The 25110-nt window shown below is 38.6% G+C and overlaps 1 protein-coding gene across 2 annotated transcripts in view; it reads right to left on the bottom strand.

The window, feature by feature from the left end:
- Nucleotides 1–1366: 1366 nt before the first annotated feature.
- Nucleotides 1367–25110, bottom strand: part of LOC102216210 (retinal-specific ATP-binding cassette transporter-like) — a 44833-nt gene continuing 21089 nt past the window's right edge. The window contains exons 18-50 of one of the 2 annotated variants that reach the window (XM_005729077.1): nt 24968–25060; nt 24306–24503; nt 23654–23831; nt 23186–23317; nt 22913–23052; nt 22692–22829; nt 22142–22323; nt 21839–21944; nt 19097–19302; nt 18507–18561; nt 18186–18245; nt 15258–15418; nt 14868–14992; nt 14664–14762; nt 13484–13765; nt 13219–13251; nt 12978–13083; nt 12813–12887; nt 12357–12526; nt 10684–10861; nt 10446–10561; nt 10097–10244; nt 7423–7546; nt 6513–6642; nt 6253–6373; nt 5495–5557; nt 5123–5229; nt 4287–4428; nt 3864–3998; nt 3475–3578; nt 3182–3274; nt 2790–3039; nt 1367–2332 (exon numbers count right to left, since the gene is read on the bottom strand). In XM_005729077.1, coding sequence (XP_005729134.1) covers nt 2216–2332; nt 2790–3039; nt 3182–3274; nt 3475–3578; nt 3864–3998; nt 4287–4428; nt 5123–5229; nt 5495–5557; nt 6253–6373; nt 6513–6642; nt 7423–7546; nt 10097–10244; nt 10446–10561; nt 10684–10861; nt 12357–12526; nt 12813–12887; nt 12978–13083; nt 13219–13251; nt 13484–13765; nt 14664–14762; nt 14868–14992; nt 15258–15418; nt 18186–18245; nt 18507–18561; nt 19097–19302; nt 21839–21944; nt 22142–22323; nt 22692–22829; nt 22913–23052; nt 23186–23317; nt 23654–23831; nt 24306–24503; nt 24968–25060 — 4367 coding nt within the window. In that variant the 3' untranslated portion in view covers nt 1367–2215. The remainder of the gene's footprint in view (nt 2333–2789; nt 3040–3181; nt 3275–3474; nt 3579–3863; nt 3999–4286; nt 4429–5122; nt 5230–5494; nt 5558–6252; nt 6374–6512; nt 6643–7422; nt 7547–10096; nt 10245–10445; nt 10562–10683; nt 10862–12356; nt 12527–12812; nt 12888–12977; nt 13084–13218; nt 13252–13483; nt 13766–14663; nt 14763–14867; nt 14993–15257; nt 15419–18185; nt 18246–18506; nt 18562–19096; nt 19303–21838; nt 21945–22141; nt 22324–22691; nt 22830–22912; nt 23053–23185; nt 23318–23653; nt 23832–24305; nt 24504–24967; nt 25061–25110) is intronic. The other variant, XM_005729078.1, reaches the window with a different exon arrangement.

The following is a 25110-nucleotide window of genomic DNA, read 5'->3' as shown; positions in this document are numbered from 1 at the left end:
TCCCAGTTCAAGGTCCTGAGCACTCTGCACTTTCCTCAAGAATATATCTGTATATTGCTACATTCATCTTTGCCTTGAGCCTAACTAAGGGCTTTCAACCCCAATCGCTCAGCCTTAGTTCTGGGAAGAGTCCTGGTGGTTCCAAAATGTGGTTCCGTGTAAAGATGATGGAGGCCACTGTATCCTTCTGCAGATCTGTACGTCAAAATAATCTTGTCTCTGATGTACAGACAATTGTCTGTAGACAGTATTGAACTTCATGGCCTGGTTTGTGCTTTGACATGCACTGTGAACTATCTTATGTCGACAGATATGTGCTTTTCTAAATTTTGTCAAGTCACCTGACTTTCCCACAGGTGTACTCCAATCAGGTTGTAGGAACATCTGACAGATGATCATTTGTCATTTTATGTCTTTTATTTGTAATATCCGTCCATACATCCAGTCAGGGTTGCAGGGGGGGCTGGAGCAGATCTCAGCTACCATAGGGTGAAAGGCAGAGTACACCATGGACAGGTTGCCAGTCTGCTGCAGGGCTAACACAGAGATATTTGCACTCAAATCCACACCTATGGACAATTTAGAATCACCAATTAACCTAACCCCACTAGGTGCATGTCTTTAGACTGCAAACACAGGGAGAATCTGCAAACTGCACACACAAAGGCCCCGGCCAGATGGTGGATTTTAACTCAGGATCTTCTTACTGTGAGACAGTACTAACCATCGTACTGTATTTGCAAGAATTTCAAGGAAACGTTTTTTTCCCACTTTGTCATTATGGGCTATTGTATGTAGAATTTTGAAGTGAAAAATGAATTGAATCCATTTTGGAATAAGGCTATAACATCATAAAATGTGGAACAAGTGAAGTGCTGTGAATACTTTCCGGACGCACTGTTGATGCATGACTTGTTTGCTCTCCCACAGCGTGCTACTCATGCTCATCAGCCTCATCCAGATGACCATATGGGCAGAGAGTGAGCATCAGATCCCCACCAGAGAATTCATTAGCAGCCTTGAAATTGCACAGTGCCATCATCCTTCTGTTTCTTTGAGGTAGCCAATGGAATTCAGACTTATGGGCAGCCTGAGGCAATGACACCACCACTCACTGAAGGAGAACAGTAATTGGACTATGTGTCAGAAAAATCCAGGTTGTGACAAGCCACTCAGCACAGTGTCGCCTTGGCCCCCGATGCAAAGCCGTCTCGTAGCCACTGACTCAACTGATCTGCGTAGTTGCTTCCTTAGCTTTAGAATGGAGGTCAGTGGAGTCACTGTAGGTCAGCAATGTGAAAAGCCTTTCAGTTCCTCTTTTTGAGCATCCCACCATAACACCAAGGAGCTTTGAAAGAAGCACGGGAAGGCTGAAATATTTAATAGGAAATACAGCACTTCACATTTACATTACACCACACTTCATATATAGCTCATGAAACTCCTTTATTTGTGACTGATGGAAGTGCGAATCAGCTAGAAGGGACTGCACAGAGCATGTGGAAAGCATGTTAAACAGATGTCAGTTGCAAAATAGATTCCCTCTTCAGCCTTGCTATGCTTCTTTATACGTTTTTTTTTTCCAAGAGGAAAACATTGTGCTATTTGACAAAGCATGTAGATGTAAAAGACAGCAGAAAATAGTAATAAAATTACAACAAAAAAATACTGACAAGAACAGAATCAATCGTAAACATGTTTTGCATTTAGACAGTTCAACAATACATAGCATGAGTCTTCATTTAAATATTATATATAAAAGTGACAGGTGTTCATTATAATAGACAATAAAAATAATGCTTAACAGGGTATTTGTTAGTGTATTCATTAAACATACAATATGTACACTTTTATAAAAGCCAGTCAGTCTAAGCAGAAAAAACTCAATTTTTTTCCAGAAGAATCTTTTGTTTAGCTTGAAGTTTAAAGTAATTCGGAAAGTGTCCGGTCAAAGCAATGTGTCAGACATTATTGATTTTTAAAAGTTATATAAGATGACTCTCCACTTGCAGACAAGAGCTTGTCAAGTTTGACTGTAGCTCGAGAAGCAAACTCTTCCACGGGTCAGTTTGGCAGGGAGCTGGTCACATTCACCTCTACTCTAAAAAAAAAACCAGCCGGCTAGCAAAACATTTAAAGTTGTTGAATTTCGGTGTGTGGTTTTACAGTATATTACTGCCCTGCGGAGTAACACCTCTACATTTGCATGACTTTTTCATGTTTTCCTCTTAACCGGTGAGACCTTGATGTCTTTTCTTCCACCTGCCGTTCGTCTGTGTAGCGTTAACTCCTCGTCCTCTCCAGCCTGTTGCTTAGCAAAGTTGACAAACACCTGAAAAACCGAAAGTGCGCCAACATTTTAATGCAAGTGATAAATTATAATGCATAGGATTGAATCATAATTTATTTATATCCAGCTCTACATAAGTGATATTTAAATGTCAGGCTTACAACAGCAGTTATTAGCAGATTATGAATATATTTATCAACAACTATAATCTCTCCTATGGAGGGGAAGATGTGTGTACACAGATGGTGTTTAAATAAACCATGCTATTATATGAAATATGTTTTCATAAGAGTTCTAGCTGTTCATGGTAAAACTCCATTACATGCATAATATGTTTAGTTATTTATGTACTCTTTATAAATGACAAAAATTGCAACCTAAAGATTGAATATTTTCATCTATGACAAAAACTGACAGTTATTGCCTCCTTGTCATGGGACAAATACCCTTCCGTTTTATTAACACAGTGTCATTTCTCATTGTTGTATGTCATCCAAACCTGATCCAGTGTTGTCTGGGAAACAGAGTAGTCTTCGATGCTGAGCCTGTCTTTATTGGCCACCACCAGCTGAAATATCCTCGCTAGGGAGGATGAGGCGATCTCGTACTGCAGCGTGTTGTAGTGCTTCTCCCGCTGAACGCAGCCAGGGAAACTGGTCTCCATAAAGCTCTCGACAGGCTCCAGCTCTGGGGACAAGCCTGCTTTAGCTGGCTTGATTTTCATCGTGACCACGTAGCCATCACCAAATCTAAATGAAGGAAACACAGCATCAAAACATTCAACATGTTTCCTTATGTGCTCTTATCATTAGTTGATATTAGCTAGAAATTGCCACTGTGACTAAATGACCACTTATATATTTAAATAGCAACAGTCAAAATATGTCTTACTTGTATTTGAGATGCTGAATGGTACCCAGACACTTGAAGGTTCCATTGACCATGATGGCCAGTCGAGTGCACAGAGCCTCACACTCCTCCATGCTGGTAAAAAAAACAACAATAATCCATCTTTATTTTTACTGCTGCTGTTTCATGTTTGAGCAATGCATCATCATTTCATGGACCTCTGTGGCGAAATCAAGTGAATGCAAATGTAGCCATGATTTCATCAACAGTTAACCGTTTGGTCAGCTGGTGCAGCAAATGTGTCCAGAGGATTTTAATTTCATTATTAGGCGAACCTGTGTGACGTTAGCACCACGGCCCTGCCATCCCGAATCACACTCATGATGGCATTCCACAGGAAGCGTCGAGAGTGGGGATCCATCCCTGTCGTGGGTTCGTCCTAAACGCACAGAGCCAGAAACAGCCAACTTGAATCTCTGAGCACATAATTCCATGCAAACAAAACCTTTTCTTTATCAGCATATGGCAAAGATCTCAGATTTATGCCAATTTGAACTGATCTGCACAGTTGCTTGCCAGTGTATAAAACATTCGAGGCCAGGCTTGACTGAACCCATATGGCTTCCCATCTGGATTCATAGAGCATTTCATTGATAAATCCCTGCATAAAAATTTAAAATCCCAAACAATGGGCTCATGAGCTTTTCGTCACTGGCTAACTCACCAGCAGCACCAGGGCCGGGCAACCAATCATTGCTATAGCTGTGGAGAGTTTGCGTTTGTTGCCTCCACTGTAAGTTCCCGCACAGCGGCCTGCATATTCTGACAGACCCAGCTTCTGAATGCCCCACTCTGCAACCTAGATGGAGAAAAAGATTCATCTTTAGTGGCTACTTGAATCCAAAACAGTGATCTTTTATAATGGACAACCCACCCGTTAAGATAGCATTTCATAAAATATCATAAAATGCATGAGCAAAATTAGTACAGAAAAGAAGAATGAGCAAATATTTAAAAAAAAGAGAACAAAACCATTATGAACAAAGCAGATTTCTACTGCTTTGCTGAACTAAAGTTTCACTGGATTAGCCGAGTGAAAAACATCCTTAGCCTGTTCGATATGTAAAGCAGCTGGAGTCCAACTCACTCTGGGGATCTCTGACTCGGGCACCCCTCTGAGACGAGCGTAAAGGTAGAGATGTTCCCTGCCAGTAAGAAGCTCATCGATGGCATCAAACTGAGGGCAGTAGCCCATGTTCTGGTGCACATCCAGAATCTCTGTCAAGATGCTACAAAACAGGACAAACAATGCAATTCAGTGCAGTGGGCTGACGGAGCACCTAACATGGTAGGAATAACAAAACATCAATCAATTCCAGAAGGGACAGATCTATAGTGATTATTTAAGAAAGCTATCTGAAGAAGCTCAGAAGCTGATTCCTCTCAATAGAAAGGGACTAAAACATTGCTTACCTAATCTTTATGTCAAGTGTATTTAATTTAATGCCCATATTTGTCATACAATAATTACTATCATTTGACACATCGGTGCTTCACATTCTTTGAATCCCTAGATTTTTGTTCAAAGACATTTTCCACTTAACTGAGCAGATATTCTGAGGGGAAAACTGTGAATTTTCAAATAACTGGCATGAAACTCCTTGACAAAATGAGAATTTAGACTTTGAAATCTAATTGTTATTCAAGCCCTCCTAGGCTGCGGTTTTTCCCCAATCAGAGTATCACAGTGATGAGTTTAATAGTCTGATGGTGTTAACACACAGGTAATGTCAGGTTGACCTTCCCGTATTCAAACTGTCTTATTCAGTGAACTGTTTCTGGTTTTCACTCATCTGGAACTGTGTGCAGGATAAACTAAGAGCAAAGTTTTCTATTTTTTGAATAAATTCCATCCGATGCAGGCCTGAACAGATTTTGTGTTCTGTTATCCAGGGACCATTTTTTTGAATAAACTTTATGTACCTGTAACCAGCCACAGAAGCCTCTCCAGAGGTGACATCAGTGTCACCAGTCAGCATTTTGAAGGTTGTCGTCTTCCCAGCTCCATTTACTCCCAAGAGACCAAAGCACTAACAGGAAAAAACGCAAACAGGCTTATGAATGCACTTAAATAAACTCCCATTTATATAGAATGAAACTCATATTCCAGCTTGATTAGACTAACTAGAAGAGATAAATATAGAACTGCAAATTGTGAGGCGTGTTACCATGCCGCTGTAATGCTCTAATGCCAAATCAGTTTGTCAGTTTATTTGAAGAGATGCAGAAAGAGAAAACTGACAGCAAATAGAAAAGAGTAGTAGGTCTCAATATAAATGTCCTCAGTGACTTTACCTCTCCTGCAGGGACTCCCACACAAATCCGGTCCACAGCTGCCCTCTTCCTGCCCACATACGTCTGTGCAGAGAAGGCAGGGAGACATTTAAGTTGTGTAGTGCTGCTCGAACAATAAGAATTTATGTTTAAAAAAGGTGGTGGATTTTTTGGGAAAATAGTTAAATTCATGTTTAACACTGCATTAAGTTTGCTATCCAGTATTTATAAAGAAAAGTTCTATGATTCTGGTATCGGGAAAGCACTCTCGCGTTACTTGAGACACAAACAAAAATAAAACAACTCCCAGCTTCTTTCCTGCTCCGTCTCCATAGAGGGATTTACTTATGTTATTTATGGGCTGTTTTGCATTATAATCTGAATTTCACAACTTTTATTTCTTTTTCAGATACTTGCATGATGAGACCTGTAGCTGGTAGAAACATTGCTAATGAAATTAAAGGGAGCTGTAATTCCAATGTGTGGCGACCTTTTCTGTATTCAGTACTTATCCCACTGGAGTTTTTCTGAATGTTCCCACGAATACTAACCTTTAGTGCCTTCCCCTCTGTTTTTAATTTTTCATTTAACTGGATGCTGATGTGAATACAAATGAAAGGATGTCTGGAAATAAATTTAATTCTGAAACTGAAAATGAAATTAACAAAACTGGCCTGGAAGAAACCTTGAAACTTCTATTTCATACAGTCTTATAATCCAAAATGCGCAATGAAATATCACAATAAATATGAAATTAGTCGTTTGATTAAAATGTATACCTTAGAGAGGTCCCTGATCTGCAGAATGTCAGCCTTGTTCCCTCCATCGTAAATCCTCTGCCTCTCTGCTGCAACATCATCATCCTCATCTTGTGCAGGACTCTGCTTGTAGTCTGACAACCTGGGAGGTTTGGAAAAAAATCATCAGCACTGAAGCTTCTAGTGCAAAAGAGCTCCTCTGCTCTAAATTCTAACCCTATGGTTAAGTTACTGTTGTTTATTTAAATTTTAAGCTAGTGTGTTTTTAGCTGTGTTCTTACCAGTGGTCCAGGAAGAATCTGTACTGGATCAGAAGATTAAGAATAAAATAAACAAAGCCTTCCACTGCCATGAAAGAAATATTTTTTCCCACAAAGTCCCATCGGAAAGGGTCCAATGTGTAATCTTCACCTGGAAACAGACGAGGTCCAAACTCAAACTTTACTACAATTTTCAGTGAGTGAAAGGGTACTTTATGCATAGACAGTACAGATGGTACAACACTACGCTTAATCTAGCCTAGAAGATCTACATGTCATGGTCCTGGATCGGTGACCCAGCGTTTTGTTGTTGTTATTGTTATTATTATTATTATTATTATCTCATGTTTGGGGGTATTCTGATTATGTATTTGGGGTTGGATGTTTCAGTTCTTTGGTTACGGTTTATGCTCCCGGTCAGTTTCATGTTCTTTGTTCCGTCAGTGTATACTTCCTGTTTTACTTTGTAGATCCATGTGTGACTTCACTGTGTTCAGCTTGTGTCTTCCTATCATTATGTGAATTAGGATCAGCTGTGCTTCCCTCCTATGGTCATGTCATCTGTGTAACTCTGTGTCTCTCTGCCTGGTTCATCACTCCGTGTTCTTATGGTTTCAGGTTAGTTCTTTGGTTTTCCCCAGTTTAGCTTTTGTTAACTCCCCATTCTGCTCTTCCTGTTTTTGCCACTTTGTCACTCGTGTAAATAGTTCACTCGCATCACATTCTATGCCTGCATCTTGGGTCCTCCTTCTCAACACCACACGTCTGCTACCCCAGCCATGACACTACAGTGTGGTATTAAGAGTACAAACTACTAGAAACTATGAGAACCCAAATTAGCAATTTTGTAAAAGTTTGCTTGAATATTTTCACAAATCATACAGTATGAAATTTTATCAGCTAAAATGATGGATAGGTACACAGTACATACCAAAGCGGGCATACACATCAGTAACAGCCTGGTTCATGGCCATGTCTATCAGCCCCCGTCCCAGGCAGAAGTGAGGGAACACCAGCAGGACTTTCTTCAGCCCCTCATTGAACACGAGCAAAGACTGGCCACACAAAAAAAGTTACCTCAAACATCTAAATATAAAAATATATCACATAATTGCAACATCTTTTCTAAAAAATTTTGAAATGCATCAGATGTTCTAAGAATGAACAGCTCATATACATGACCAGGAAATGCAAATATTCTACTTTGGTTTTGAGGGAAAGTTGAGGACCTAAAATATATTCATCCACTTATCCAGGTCATGGGGGCAGAACTGTCCAGGCCTCCCTCTCCTCAGTCATCTCCTCCAGCTTTTCAAGCCAAGAGACATCTCTCTAGCATGTCCTGTGTCTATTCTAGGTTCTCCCAAAACACCTCATATAAGTGATAATCAGCTGACATTTCACCCTCTTTTCACCTGAGTTCACACAACATACAGCCAGAGATTGATGATTACAAAATCGATCATCTATCCTGGTTTCAAGTGCACTTCCGAACAGTGGAATCCACAGATGGGGTACAAAGAAGGCCCAATAAGGTCCACAAGCTAAGGTCTGGCTGCCACTCTTCCAGGCCGAGGTTCTGGTATCCATAGTCCAGGTGAGGTTCATTTGTTTCTTTTTTCTGTCTTTCTAGGGGTTGTCTGAATTGCTAGGTCTGCGCCTGGACCAATTTAACTTGGGAGACATACTGTAACCAGGGGCTCCCAAATCAAATTGGTATAAACATAGTTTCTCCTTGTTAAACTTTAAAAAGTTGCTGAAATTTTCTTCAAAGTAGACCCACCACCCAGTCATGCTTGACACTGGAGCAGATGTCTTTTCTTATGTTAATTGCACATTTGATATAAGAACAGCCTTCCTCAGCTGTTTCCTATTTTTCTCCCAAAGAACAAGACTCTAGAAATTAAGAAAGCGATACTTCCTTTCAGCTGAAATAAAACCTCTTTCTTTCCAGTGATCATTTTTATGTCTTGCTTCGCCTACACAGATAAGTCTAAAATATAGCAATTAATTTTTTAATGGGTTTTAAATGTATTCATGTATAAAGCAAACAGTTTTTTCACCATAGAAATGCACAAATTCTCTGAAATCCTTGGAAATATCAGGCAACAAAAATATAGCCCATTTGACCTTCAGCTTCTCTCATGACTCATATGTCATGAGAGAAGCTGTGTACAGATGTGCATTGGACAGAACCATCTGGAGGGAAGGACAATCTCCATTTTCTTTTTCTTTTTTTTTGAGCAGGCAGTCACCTGTCACGATGAGAGCACATCTGCACATATGTGCCCTTTCCCTCCAACTTCAGTTTCCTTCTGCTTCTCTTTTTCCTTTATTTTCCACTTGCCAGCATAGGTGTTGGCAGTTGTTGTGGTCGACTTACATGTTCACACCAAACTGTCAATCAGGAGTCTAAAAGCCCTGCAGTTATTAGTTATCCCCTGCCCTGCAGACCAGCAGCTTAACTTCCCTCATGCTTCCCCAGCTGTGCCAAACAATTGATCAGCTTTTGTGTAAGCACCTACTATATAGCTGTTTTATAAAAGAGAAATTCCACTTAACTGCTTCAGTGTAAGGTTTCTAGTGCTCTGCATGCCAGCTGACTGTCACATTGTCCTGACTTAGTATAGATCTGCACCTAATGTGATGAGTAACACCTGTGCTTTCCTGCTATGCTAAAAAGCCATATACTCTCCAACAGCACTCCCCTGACTCTAATCCTAATTCTGATCATTCTGTCCCTGCTGGTAAACATCAGCTGCCATGTGTTCAAATCCTTTGGGGGCAGGAATGTATTCAAAAAATATGGTTAAAAACATATTTTACTCATTCAGCCATCAGGGAGCAAGAATAAAATGACCATAATATTCACTCAATCATATTACAATGCATATAATAATATTATATAGTAGATATTATGACACCATAATATTGCTGTATTATAATATTTTAGAATATAAACAGTCACTGTTACAAAATACTGTTTGGTGACAGTTTTATCACTGTATTGTTTTATGAAAAAGCTTTTGTGTGAGTTTAATAAGGAACATTTGTGTTCTCATGTCTTTCTGCACTCATGTGTTGGTCTGTTCTTGCTCTTCTATTTATCTCCTTTCCCACTGAAGAATTCTGATCCAATCTTACTTCCAATTTTCAAACTCAAATCACCTCAGTCTTTGATCCCCAATCAAACCATCACCTGCCGTTTCATCCAACTCATCCTCCAGTGTCTAGACTTTACAGGTTTTGTCCTATCTTCTTCATTCAGAATCCTGTTTTGCTACTTCATCAAACCATCATCTATTAACTTTTCATGAATTATTCAGTTTATTTCACAAAAATTATATTCTTTGCTTTCAAATGTTCTCTCACTATTGTAAAAACATTTGTAATGTTTTATAAATGTATGCGATTCAGCTGTGGCTGCTTCATTCCAAAAGTAATAGCACTGAAAATGTTGCCCTGTAGTTACTGGTGAAGCTGAACTGGAATGTGAGTATAACTGTGCAAATGCAAAACATAATGTAAGATGTAATGATTAATTCAAATAAGCATTAAGTGCAGTGAAATGTTAGAAGGCTACATGGTTTTTAATCAGTACATACCCGATTGTTTTCAAACAGCTCCAGGATGAAAGTGATGGCACTGCTGTTGATGCCTATGAACAGGTTGATGCAGGACAGAGACACATATGCTGTACTCGGGATGTTGAATATATAGGACAAGGGATACATCATGGGTGTCACTGACCACCTAAAGGCAAAAGATTAAAAGACAAAAACCAACATATTTTTAAAAATTCTCAATTTAAAATATTTTTTTCTTTGTTTGTACTTTTAATTTTGACTTTTCTATTAACTTTTTGTCAATTATTTAGTTATTCGGTTATTGTCTTGTTATACCATAGCAACAGAACAACAAAACCGAACCAAATTAAAGTAAGCAACAGCTTACCCATAGAGCAAAAGGAGTGCTATTAGTGCTGGCAGGTTGGATGGTGATGTGTAACACTTTTTGTCAAAAGCCATGAAAATGCCAACTACCATTGCAGAGCTGAGAGTGTAGTTCATCTAGATAAACATGAAGAGTGATTAAGAAGACAGAAATCCAATATTATGAAAAATTGCTCTGATATAGGATATATTAACATACAATTATTACATTTCACTTAAGCCAGTCTAGCTTCACTTACCATGTCCCAAAAGAAGTTGGACACCCAGTAAACTACAGGGCTGAGCCCACTGACGAACTGCAGGTGCTTGGCTTTGGTCACGCGCTCCTGTATGAGGTAGAGGACGAAGCTAGCAGGGATGAAGGACATGGCGAAAATAACACAGATTGCCACCACGGCGTCGACTGAAGTGGTCAGCCTGATGGAGGAAGCAGATGAAGTCAGTTCTATATATTCTGGGGTTTGTTATTAAGAGACTAAAAACAATGCTGAATCCATGCTAAGTCACAAATGGTTTGAGGCTTTAGGTTTTCTCAGAATTAATAATGAGATAATTAAAAATAAAAGCATTTTTTGGCCATAAATATATCTCTATAGTACTGTGCCAAAGTCTTGAGCCACACCACATTTCTCCTTTTTTCTGGAGAAGTGGAGGATGATATTTGAATCTTTGGGATTCAACTTATTGGTGCAACAATATGTTTTCAAGTCTGTCAAACTCTGTTTTCTTTGGCATTTTTACAGATTGAACTAAAGAAATGGGAACAAATGATGTGTTTTTGTGACAGGCTGCTGGTAACAAAGTGCTAAAAGATACAACTTAAAATTGGTTCTTTGCCAGTTTGTCTGTTATGTGTAAACACAACAATATTCTTTCATCCCTTGAATAAGGTGCATTTTTTATGATTTAATGTTTCATAAGTCAGTGTTAAGTGGTTAAAAAATATATTCCTCTGAAAATAGTCAGTTACAAAGTCTGAACTGAAAATGACTGAAAACGAAAATCTTTCAAAGGCCGTCAGAAAGCTTCAGAACGCATTGCTCAAGATCACTTTTAAAAGAACTTCTGGCTCATTGGAAACAAAATATAAAGAAATGAAAGGTGGCTTGAAACCTTTCACCAGTACTTGAACTTATTAGATATTTTAAGCCTACAGAAAAGACAACCCATGTATATTAAGCTAAATCCAAATAATGTGATAATTCACAGCTTAACATTAGAAACACACATAGTAACTTGTGACTTTAGGTTCTGATTGTTCAGTTTCTTTTCATAATAAGAGAAAAATGATAGAACAAAATAAATTTCTGGTCTGTACATATGCATTTTTGCAGTGTCCATCACAACACCTGAACGCTGGACTTCAAAGACTATACGGAAAAAGGTGGATTTAAAATCACGTGTGGTTTTTGAAGTCCTATTCTGAAAATATGGACTTGAGCATGTTGGCTTTCACCATGCTGAAACAAGATGTGATGAGTAAGAAGTGAATTTGACGGAGGCTGTCCCTAATCGCATCCTGATTTAACGTCCAATTTACATTAATGTGACTAAATTAAATGGCATCATAATTTATAAAATGAAAATGAAATTTGATAAATAAGAAACTGAGACAGTAAAGCCACCAGGAAAATGTTTATAGTCACTAGGAAGTAGTAAATCAAGTGAAAAGCGTGGTCATTAAATATGGTATGTATAATAATATGCTGTATGTGCTAGTCATATATAGGCAATCAGTCTTCTTTTTGCATTTCACTTTATGGATCATTAGAAAAGATTATAGGTTTGAGGCACTTCCCCACAGATTTCTACCTATGTCCATCTTTTATACCCTCTATGGTTGATTTACAGACTACACAAACACATACATTTAAACACAGCTAAAAAAGAAAAAACTACAGTTATTACTCACACAGTGACTTCAGAAAGCTGCTCTTTAGTGAGGTTTAGTGGGTGGTTGATGGCAGTGATCCCGAACTCTACAGGGTTGGCATTTGTGGGTAGGAAGGCTCGCAGAATAGCATTATTAGCCACATTGATGAAGGCCACCATGGCATGCCAGCCTTTGTTATTATACCACACCTGGCAGAGAAGAACAGAACTAATTGAGCATATCTCGCAACTGTGTGATCAGCCTGTTACACAACATAGAGGATCTGCAAATGTAGTCTTCAGAATAAATTTACAAGTGGAAAACATTTAAGCTAACTTACAGGAATCAATCAATGACATGACAGACAATCAGAAAGTGAAAGGTTTGTAAAACACAAGCAAAGTATTAGACTGTCAAACTGCTTGCGTTTACAGTCATTTGTGCCACTTTGCTATTTGTGGAAAAACCCACTCTTCTATCGAGCTGCACACCTACCTTTATATTGAATTCACTTTCCATATATCGTAAGAAAGTGCCAATGTCCCTCAGGGCAAGTCTGCTATAGTAACCCTGCAGACAGCAGTTCATTATTATTAATTTTTATTAACTTATTTCAAACTTGCACACTCGATCTGTAAATCATAACACAAGAATAATCACCCCAGTGATGTTGAGCATCCGTCCCAGCTGATGAAAAACGTTCCGGATGTCTTTAGGGTCCACATCCAGGATGGGGAGTTGCCCTCCAACTGACAAACCTCCATATCTGAGGACAGAAGATATCCACTCACATCACAGTTCCTAACATCAGCATGTCTTTAACACATTGCTGTGTCGTTGTAACAAACGACAAAGCAAAAATGGGGAAAGAAAATATTAAATAAAGAAATAAAATTGTTACCTTTGTTCATTCACCCAGTACTTGCTCTTCAAACTGTGAAAAGAAATGTAGTTTTCATTAAGGAGAATGATCATTAATATTTGCTATTTGCCTTTCTTTTTTTTTTAGCTCTTTGTTTTTCTTTTGCCTTAGACCTTTTCTCCTTTTAATTTCCTTTAGGACATATTTTCCAGCTCTGTGAGGGTTTTTAACACACTTGTATTTCTTCTTTAAATCCACCTGGTTTTACCTTTTGAGTACAGTTTACAACTACATTCAAACTCACCTAGTTCTAATAAGACTGGGGTAGGTTTTGACCAAGTAGTCAGAGATGTTCCTGTCAGTCAGATCCAGCATTGTGTCTTCCGTTGGCTCCAGTCGCTGGCGAGGGGGCAGACCTCCTGCACCATCTGGACAGATGGGCATCATGGTCAGTTTGTTACTTGTGCTGCACTGGCAGGAAGGTGATGGGTTTCTCTGGTTCCATGCAGGACTTTGTAAGATGTTGCTAACCGCTGGGGAGACATCAGGATACTCCCACTCTGGGGTCCTGTTACTGCAGGGAACTCTGGAGGGAGAGGAGTGAAGAAATTAAACTGCAAAGGTAAAATCACTCATGCGGTAAAGCTACTATCTATGCACTGTATATACTTAGTTGTAGTTTTAACCATCCACTGTATATAATTCAGCCACTGGATTATTCTTTTTTAATGAAGCTTTTTTTGCTTTTTGCAGTTCTGCAATAAATAATTTAAATGAAGTTAAAGCAAGAGTTCAATAAGGTTTTTTTGCTGCCCTAAATTCTTCATTATTTCATTTTTGTCAAAAGTCTAAATTTTAATTTTGCAGCTCTTGTCCACTTTACTTATGCTCTCCAAAACTTTCCTGCTTTTTGAATTCATTGTAATATCTCACTGTGCCTTTCATCCCTCCTCCTCCCTACACCCAGCTCATTCGGACTGTCCTTGGAGTCTCATCCGAAGTCTCCATCAGCCATCTGCTCACTCTATTTCAACGCCAGCAGCATCTAGAGATTGAGTGGTCTAGTCACTACCTCCCACCTTTATTCGGGACTCCCCTGTATAATGCTACTTGTTATTGTACTGAAAAAAAAAGTTCTGTTCTCACTGCTTTTGCTTTTTTTTTTCCTTCCAAACTTCTTGGAGCTGACTGTTATGACTTTGAGTCTTTTGGATTAATAACTCAAAAACGGAAGTATGAAGCTTAAAATTAAAGTATTTGACAACAAATTTGAATATTATTTTTTTTTAAATGAGTTTAATGTTATTCCAGATCCAGATTCTGCAGATTTGCTTCTATTAAAAAAAAATACATATGGATACAGTTTAAAGATGTGTTTGTTTGACTATACCGTTTCCTGGCATTGTATGAGCCCTAAGAAAATAGACATCAGTGCTCTAAGATGTAGCAGAAGGAGTGTTGTTATCTCTAGTCATAATGCTCACCCTAGGGGTTCTCCTTCCATGCATCGCGTGCCCAGGCCTGGTGGCTTTAGCAAGCGCTCTATAAAGTGTTTCATTTTGGGGTCATATGGCCTCTCATTGCTAATACAGTGATGAAAAAATACAAAGAAGAAAATTAAATTGGAGAAAAAAGCAAATATCTATCATCCAACATGTTACTGAAAGATTTATCTAAAGCCTTCACACCTGAAGAAGGTGAACTGCTGTCCGTACATCCAGGGGCTCAGAGTGAGACTGGGATATTCTCCAAAAGGAGGGACAATCATGGTGAAGATCAGTGCTATCAAGACAAAACTGGCAGGAAGGACGATCTGGAATCAGACAGTCACAAGCATAATAACAACAGTTTAGAAAATGTTTTGCAAAATAAGCGGACACTTTTGCAGATACATCCAAACAAATTTGGCTCAAAAAATGTTCTCAGTAAACACATTGTATCTGTTAAAACCGTCAAATTCATTCAAATAGGTCCCTCAAGAAACTCACACCAGTCTATTTAGTTTATATGCTCCACACAATGCAACCACAAAGCCATTTCACTCATCACGTCATTCCCATGTTTATGAGATCCTGTACCTGTGCCAAAAAGTCTTTCTGGCTTCGTGTGGCATGGTGGAACCTCTTTACCAGCAGAGCATGGAACTGTTTCAGGATCAGAAATCCACCTTTCACCTGCCTGGAGCCCTTTCCTGCACTGCTGTCCGATGACTGGTTGGTGGGGTTCACTCCATTATGTTCTGTGTTCAACAAGAAAACAGTAAGCAGCACTAAAACCATATCTACAGAAAACAAAGCATTTTAGATGAACTGCATAATCTGCATGTGGGAACAGGCTGTGAATGAGTGTTACTACTAAAATCCACTGAGCAAGGCATCTAAAGTATTCTGAGGATTATGAATATATTTTCTGAATACCACAAATGCATGAATGCGAGTAAATATATGAATCTGATGCAGCACTATAAATAGAAAAGAGCATATAAGCAGCAAAAACAGACACTAAATTCTAACTAAGGCAGCCTGTACCTGGGCCATTCAAGCTGAGTGAGGCTTAACACAAAAGGATTTAAATGGTCACAGAAAACATGTTCTGTGCTCGAATAGTACTTTTTTGCATACTTGTCACACTTAGATGTTTCAAATCATGAAACTAATTTTAATATCAGACGAAGAATAAATAATAAATGATCAATTATTAATTTCTTGTTGAATCAAGAATACACTTGACAAAGTGAAGTTGGTTGAAAGATTTTAAAAAACAACACAACTGGGACTCCAGTGAACCACAGTGAGCACCATTATGTGCAAATTGGTGCACTTTCCCAGGAGTGGCCAGCCTACCAAAGAAATTGCAAGAACTTCGGGCCTCACTTGTTTCAGAGTTCATGATTTAACAATAAGAACGAGACTGGGCAAAAATGGCATCTACTGAAAAGCTGCAGCGTGAAAACCGCTGCTGACCAAAAAAGAACAAAAAGGCTGATCTAATACCAAAAAATATCTTGATGGTCTCCAAGCGTTTTGTCTGTGGACACACCAGACAAAAGCTGAACTTTTTTGAGGATTTTCATGGCGGCTTTGCTACTTCAGGACCTGGATGACCTGACATAATTGATGAAACCACGAATTATGCTCTCTAAAAGAAAATGTTCAAGTAGACTGTATGGCCATCAGTTTGTCCCCTGAGGTTGAAGCACATGTTAGTTGTGCAGCAGGACAACGATCCAAAAGAGCACCAGCAAATCCATCATTGAATGGTTCAGGTAATAAAAATAAAGGTATTCTATGTAAATTTGATTGAGATTCTTTGCATAATCTTAAAGTTGATGCTCAAAACCATCCCAATGAGATGAATTCAAACAGTTCTGCAACAACGTCCAGGCCAAAATGCCTCCAAAGTGATGTGAAAGACTCATTGCCAGTTATTGCAAACACTTGAATGCAGGGGTGACACAAATAGTTATTAGGTCAGGGGGCAATTATTTTTTCACATAGGGCTAGGTAGGTTTGGATAGTTTATATCCCTTAATACATAAAATCATAATTTAAAAACTGCATTTCGTATTTAATTGGGTTGTCTTTATATTAAAAATTGTTCGGTGGTCTGAAATATTTAACTGTGACAAATATGCAGTAAAATAAGAAATCAGAACGCAGGACAAAAAAATTCACAGCAGTGTATAACAGTTGTCATCATTTTCTAATTTGATTTACCTCAGAGTTATCATGTCAGGTGGACTAAAACCCTTTATCATCAACATTTTTCATTTCATATTCAGGTGAATTCATCTCATAATGTTTCTAATCTGCTTTGATTTTATTATGTTTCTCATTATAATCAGTTACTTGTATCCCCCGTCCATAGCAACTAGGATACTAGTTCAACATTCTGTCTACTATTTCGCTGTTTTGGACTAATTTTCTTGTAAATCAATAACTAACAGATTATTCTGTACTCTCAGGAAACAATTCCAACTTTTGTACAAGCTTTTATCTTTCCATGTCCAAATATTGTTGTTTAAAAAAAACTGTTAGCCATACTTTCATTAGTAATTTTAGCATGTTTCATCTCTTCCTCAACTAAGACTTGTAGTTGTTAAGCCGCAGTCTATGAATTAGCCATACTATTTATTAATAGTTTAGTTAGCCATACTTTTGAAACCGAAGGGATCGCTATGTGGTTCTAAATCTCTCTGAGCTATTATAAACAGTAAGATGGAGATGGATGTAAGCTAAATTAGCAGCATGTTCACTCGTCGCACAACTTCCTTGTTCGGACCCCCTGTGACTTCACTAACCAATCAGAAGCCAGGAATTCCTATCCTCAGGTAAATTCAACACATAAATATTATTGCTTTGAAAGTGCATACATGAAGAATCAAATATGTAAACATGTAAATATCAAATATAAATGGAAGTGGGTATATAATTATCTCTGAAAACCTCATCTAACCCATGTAGAATTTATTTCTACACTTTACAATTTTTCTACACCTGTCAAAGAGGTCATGTAATTAGTTAGACTTCTACTCCAACATATATGTGCACTTGGAAAAAAGAAAAACTGCTGTTCTCATGAAAATATCATAAACTGAAATCTTTCTGGGTCTATGAATTCAATTCATAGATAATATGTATGAAATTTTCAGTGTTGACTAAAGTACCCAGTCACTTTTACATTTTAATCGTGTATGCATTCCCTTTGGCTGTTATTTTTACTGCTTACCCATTACCTAACTTTTTGAGGTCACTTCTTTAATTAATGGTTATAGTACCCCTAGCTACTGGAAAGGTACTCTCTGGGGTACTTGCTTCCCTGGTTGGGATAAATGCCTTTCAGAGTGTTATAAATAACTGTCCTTATGTGAAAAGTCCCACATAAAAAGTTAGGAATAAAATATTTAATCGATGAAAGAAAAAAAAGATCTGATTGGCCCAGGTTCAGTGACAAAAAACAGCATTTATATTGCCAGAGTTCAGTCTAATGGCTCTTAACGCTCTGACCTTCATCTCCCTCTATGCCAACATTGCAGCCATTTTTTCTCCCTTGTAACATCCACTGTTCTAGAAGCAGGACACATAAGTGAAACAAAAAACACACACATATGCACACAAACTAGAGGGTTAAAAAAAAGACAAATGAAGCACCACACCACACTTGAAATCTAAACAAGTACTTTGGCTGCTTTTATAGTCACAGTTGTATAATCTACTTCGAGGATACGCAACACTAACAGCCTAATAAAAACAGGTGTGAGACTGGGCAAAGGGTCAGAAATTCAATTCCAGCAAAAGGCCATGGAGAATATCAGTGGTGGTATTTACCAGGAGTGGTGGCATTATTCGCAGCTTCTCCGTCTGCAGTGACCTTTATGAATATCTGCAGAGAGAGAAAAAGAACTTCCTTGACTTTCAAAACTTTTCATTCATGTAGTATAAGTTCATCCTTTATGTTCTGAATATATTGTACCCTTTTTTCTTTTTTAATTTTTAACTGACAAATCCCTAGAACTGTGTGCAGGTAGAAAGCAACAGCAGAAAAGAGAAAAGAAGAAAAGATGCAGGATCCAAGTCTAATAAAGACATTAGCTGAAATCTTATAGCACTTGGTCTTTAAAAAAAAACTTTACAGATGTATTAATATAGTTAAAATGCTGCAGAGGCATGTCATGTTTAAAAGTACACAATTTTTCTAATCCATCCAATGAAAACAAATGTTGACCTTTTCAGAGCTTTTAAAAGTACTAATAAGGGCAAAAAACAAACTTCTCTTACAATGTCTGGCTCTTTATTTCATTTATCAGAATTTTCAAACGGGGTTTATCAAAATTCAAACTTTCCAAAATTTAATATAAATACATATTCTGAAGACTCTTAAGCTATCCACAGTATCAACAAACAACAGACATCCGTACCTCCTCTAGTGATGTATCAGAGATGCCAAAGCTGCTTAGACCCATATCAGCAAGTGTCTCCTCCAGCTCCCTAAACAGGCTAGCATAGGCCCGATGTTTAAACCCTTTACTGGGGAGCAAATAGGTCAACTCCTGTCCAATCATCTCAATCAGCCTGGCCTCGGGGACATGGTGGTGGATAAGACTTGTGATGCTGTCTATATCCCCTGGAAAGAGGACAGAAATTCACATATAAATGAGCTACTTAGGAGCAAAGTGTTCCCAAAATAGCAGAAACCAACACAAGGACAAAGGAACAAAAACTGCTTGAGATGCAAAAAAAAACAAAAAAACAAAAAACAAACAATTTTATTCAAGCACATAAACGCATGAGCAAATTTACACTTCACCAGCTTCACGGGGTTGCATCTTAAGTACGTGTCCTCAGGCAGAACAGTAATAGCAAGCTCATGGGTCAATATGACCATTAAATTGGGAATGTGAAAAAAAATTGTCTGTTTATGTTCTGTTTTACAACTTTGATAAGTGGGCCAGTGATGCAAATTTCAACAAGTCCATACTGAAACGTATAAACAACTCAGCAGGTTGCACACACACGTGCTCCTCTGCTACACTTGTGAGGGCGCTCACTTACAAAAGAAAAAACTTATTATTATTATGACATTATATTATTATTATTATCATTAGTACTACATTTTTATTAGGCAGGGCTCTATTGTAAAAGGCTGATGCTATGCACCAGGAGTTTCACTGTACGATACATTTATTATTTACACCTATTCAACTGCTTATTAACAGAGATGCCAGTAGTGCATTTAAGCATATATAATTAGCATACAGGCATGGTTGAGACGACCTTCTAGAATGCAAACCAAGCATCAAAAGGGGGAAGAAATGTGATTTAAGTGACTTTGATTGTGGCATCATTGTTGGTGCTAGACAAGCTGCTCTGAGACAGAATCTTAGACACAGCTGCTCTACTGGGATTTTCCCGCACAACCATCTCTAGGATTTACAGAGGATGATCAGAAAAAGAGAAAATATCCAGTGAACAACAGTTCTCTGTGTGAAAATGCCTTTTTTGTTTTCAGACATCAGCCGGGAAATGGTCAGACTGCTTTAAGCTGAAGGAAGACAACAGTCAATCAAATAAACACTTGTTACAACCAAGGTAGAAGACAATCTCTGCAGGATGCAGAACAGCTTGAACCTGCTGAGCTACAGCTACAGAAGATATTTTCTTGACACACTTCGGAACCCTTTTAGTACTAAGTTACATAATTAGTTACTGCCTATTTAACCATATCATGAAGAGAGCGAAGTAAAATTCCTTGTCTGTGCGCACAAACTTGTGCAACTAAAAATTATTGTGGCACCATAGCCTACTCGAGCATTGTTGCTGACCATGTCACAAAGCTCAGATCATCTCCAACTGCACTCACATGACCGCCGCAGCCATCAGAGCTCAAACCAGTAGAGCACCTTTGGGATTTGGTGGAATGAGACATTCACATTATAGATGTGCAACCAGTAAATCTACTGCAACTGTGTGGTGCTATTACCTCAATATGGACCAACCCAGTCCATCCCAGTACTAGCCAGGTATGCCTAATAAAGTGAGTGAGTGTATGTAAGTCATCTGAATACTGATGACCTCATCGCTGCCAGGATTATAATTATAATCACAGACAGTTCAAACATTTATTATCTCAATTGCCTTTGGCTTTGTTTCTTATATATAACAACACCACAAGCCTAGAGTCAAAAAATTATTCTTCATTCTCTCAGTAAACATAAAGCAATCATTTTGAATAAAATACCTCTGACATACATAAAGGCTGGTTTATTCAAATAATTAATGCATACCAATCAAGTAAACTTCATTTTACCAGATTCTATTAACTCTAACATTTGACATTGTTCTCATGTAACAAAATATATGGAAATTTACATATAATTACATTTTTGAAGGCAGTATTTTGGGCATTTTTTTTAATAGTAATAGTAATAATACCCTTGTCCACATTCATTAAGCATCACTTATATGACTCCACTCATAGATACAGATATTGAGTTAATAACACACATATGATAATATCAGCACCAGTTACTTTATGGCTAACAGTTCAACATTGTGTTGATAGTTGGACCGTGTGGATCTGGTCTTTATCAGTTTAGCTGATTGCCTTTAAACTCTATTTACCAGTTGCCCAGTTGCTGCTAATGATAACATAAGTCAGAGCTAGCATGATAGATGAAAAGTGTAAAAGAGTCGCATATATTCTAGTGTTAAATGGGCCAAGTGGGTAAAAGAGGGTAAAACCATAGCTGAACCAAGCAGAGTCCTGAGAGTCTTGAGAAGCTGGGGCTTTGCTTTAAGCCCAATGCACCAATTTTAAAATGTGCTACCTCTAATGTTGCTCTTAGCCAATAGTATTGTTACAGTGACTTCTCTGATATCCGGTGTGGTAGCCGCACCCTTATCCTCGTCCTTACCCTAAAACAAAACTTAACTTGAACTTGAAAACCGAGTTCTACTTTCCAAAACACACCTTGAAGAAGAAAGAGCGAGCCAAAATCCTTTCGTTTTCCAAAACTGTCTTCCAAAATCTACATTTTGTGTAAACTTTGTCTTCAGTGGAACAGAAAAACAAGAGAACATAGACAGACGCAAAAACAAACCAACTCCTGAGGCATTGCTCATGAGGAGGAAGATTAAAGGGATATACGATATCCACTTACCATCCAAAACTCTGTCTAGGTGCTGAAACTGATTCTGAGACTCATCTTTATATCTGGTGCAGATGGAACAGGAACACGAACAGTCTGAGGCACAGTCGCAGTTATTCTGACAAAAATAGAAAATAACACCTTGAACAATGCAAAAGAAGAAAAAGAGGATTTTCTGACTAAAAAGTGAGCAGACAAAAATCACGTATTCTCTTGCATATGTCTGTGGTAGAAACAGATTTGTTTTCTGTGCAGAAACCTGCTGAGATGAGAAGCATTACAGATGGTTGATTAAGCACAAAAGTTCATCCTCACCTCCTTCTTCCTGAGGTCCTTTATCCTCCGTACAAGCGTCAAATAGAAACCAACTCCAAAACAGTTTTTGAGGAATAGGGGGGACCCGCAGCAGTGCAGCTGCCCTTTGGAGATGATGGCGATGCGGTCGCTCAACAGGTCGGCCTCATCCATGTGATGAGTGGACAGGATCACAGTGCGGCCTGCACAAGGAGCGATCTTTTATCAAAATCTTGGCTTGTTGTACATGAACAAAGTAGTGTGTGATACCAAAGCTTTTCAGTGCTTTTACAGCGGATGCAGAATTTATTGGTTTTATGACTAAAATTCTGTCTTTTGTTGTAGCCACCCAGTTGAATTTTCCCCTTTTGATCAGTTCTCTACAAAATCCAAGTGCCTCAGGGGAGCTGTACAGCTTCAAAAGACTTTCTTTCATTCTTCAGTAAATTCTGGAACAGTGAAAAGTCAACTTGAGGATAAAAAACACCTTTTAAGAGTTACAAAATGAAGTTACTGAGAGAGTTAAAGTGTGGACCAGACCATTAAATGTGACTTTACAGACAGCTTTTACCAGTTCTGTATTTCAGTAAGAGGTCCCAAATGGATCGTCTGGAGTAGGGGTCCACTCCTGAGGTGGGCTCGTCTAAGATGACGACCTTTGACCCTCCGACAAACGCCATAGCCACCGACAATTTCCTCTGCATGCCGCCTTTAATGTGAATAGAACAGATGTTTAAAAGCGATTTTTTTTCTCCTGCTTTCTCTCACACACAAAGAGAAACAAGCAATGACCTGAGAGGTTCTGAGCCTCATCATCTCTCTTGTGAGGCAGCCCAAGGTCCACAAGCATGTCCTCGACCTCCCTTTCTGCCTCCGCCTGGGTCCGACCTTTCAGCAGTGAATAGAACAAGATGTGCTCTTCTACTGTAAGACTGGTACAAAACACAGCAGCAGTAAGTGAGACGTTTCTGTAAGAAGGCTGATTGTGAATGATTGAATAACTTAAAAGTTACTAATATTGTTGTTGGTTGTTTAGTTGATTAAATTACCTAAAATAGAACTTACTGGTTAAAGAGGATGTTGTGTTGAGGACACATCCCCATTGACGTGCGTATAATGTCTATGTCAGTTCTAATGTCTCTCCCGTTAATATAGGCTGTGCCAGATGTGGGAGGATAGAGCCCGGTCAGGATGGACCTGCAAAAACCAGAAACAGAGCATCATAAACAGGTGTTACCAACCTTTAAGTAGCTATCAAAATTCAGTTTGAATCTAAACCAAACAGAAAGTTCTGAGTAGATCATTTTTAAAGACTTTTTAAAAACGATTGTCAAGTTTTAATGAAATACCCTTGCAGGGAGCTTCCAAAATGCATAGAGGCTTCTGTGAAAGCCATTCAAATCTGAAATGTTGCTGAATCATTGCCGCTCAGACACACTACATGAATTCCCTTTACATCTTTTCAGTGTGTGTTTTTTTAAAAATCAGTGTACTTTCTATAAGAAACCCTCATACAACAACATTCCAGTTTACATTGTCGTGGTTTTTCCAGCCCCATTGTGCCCCAGGAAGGATGTGATCTGCCCATCATAGAAATTAATGTTGAGGCAGTTGACAGCTGGACGAGAGCTTCCATCAAAGACTTTCACCAGATCCTGAATTTGCACCCCCATCACAAGGCCTACTGGGTCAGGCTCAAAGAACGGCTGGTCTGCATGCAAAAAGAGATCGAAAATATTATCAAAACATGACAGAAATAACACAGTAGCTCTCAACGTTTATTTTAATTTGATGGAATTCTTTCTGAAAGAAAGTTTCTGAGAGCACTTAGAGGAAAGAGAGTTTTTAGTCTGATTTCTCAGTATTTTACCTACCTAATACTATTTTCCCTTCCTTTCACTAACCTGACTGAGGCCTTGTCCCAGCAGTTTCCCTAATAACAATATAATTACAGCTTCTAATCAGCACAAATTTGTCATTTTCCGTTTTCCCCTGTGTTTTTCCAGTCTGCTGCAGGATTTGCATGTTTCCACCAGGTGCCCCCAGAGAGTTCCTCACATGCAGTGTGGCATCTCTCTCCAACTGTGTCATTATCTAGTATGCCTTCTCCTTGTTTAGTCTGTGAAGTGTAGTCAAAGTTACTGTTTCAGCATTCTGAGCTTTTCTTCTGTATTTGTGTCATCACCTTCATTTCCCGAGTCCTGGCCGTCCTCCTGGTTTGGCGCTTCTTCTTGCTGTTTCAGCAGTTCCCTCTGTCTCTCCCGCTGCTCCCTCTTACTTTGGTGTTTGCAGATTTTCCTGCTGGCTGAGCCGTTACAGGTGTTTGTCTCTGGTGTGCTCTCGATATCCTTCTCTTGGTTTTCTGGTTCAGGTTTCTCAGGAACTATAAGGAATAGACAGTACATCAGCTTACTAGCATGCTTTTTGATCAAAGTTTTACCAGGCCTATAATTAAAAATCATCACCATGAAAGCGCTGAAGTTGCATATTGATTTTTACTCTCCAGTTAAAAAGAAAGAAGAAAGAAAGCACCTAATCTTTTCTTTGTTCAAATAATACACTGCTTTGTTGACCCATCATATGGTTATAAGGACAGTTACTCAAAGTGCAGACACCCTATTATCTGTCTTTTACTAAGCTTTAGATTTTACTTCCAGCTCTGACACTGATGGGATGGGCTGGATGAGCCTTAACTTCACCTTATATTGACATTCAATGGAACAACAACACTATTCCTCTGGGAATAATTTGCCCTTCTAGCCGCAATTTTAAACATAAAGAATAAAGGTAGAAATTCATTTCTTTGACTCCTGTTTTAGTCATAGTGCTGCTCTGTTGTTGACTAACCTCTGTCTGCCGTTTCTGTGTGTGAGGGTTTAGGTCTTTGCCAGTAGGAGGGCTGGAACGGGAAGTAGAATGGCCGACCAATGCCATACTGTCCTAATGGGCAGACACAAATAGTTTGATTTTATTAGTAATAAGCTCATACT

This window comes from Pundamilia nyererei, unplaced genomic scaffold (assembly GCF_000239375.1).
Source record: "Pundamilia nyererei isolate P.nyererei 1_Seehausen unplaced genomic scaffold, PunNye1.0 scaffold00031, whole genome shotgun sequence".
NCBI classification, from domain to species: domain Eukaryota; kingdom Metazoa; phylum Chordata; class Actinopteri; order Cichliformes; family Cichlidae; genus Pundamilia; species Pundamilia nyererei.
Note: the sequence above shows the minus strand (reverse complement) of the source record. Positions and strands in the feature narration are given on the sequence as shown.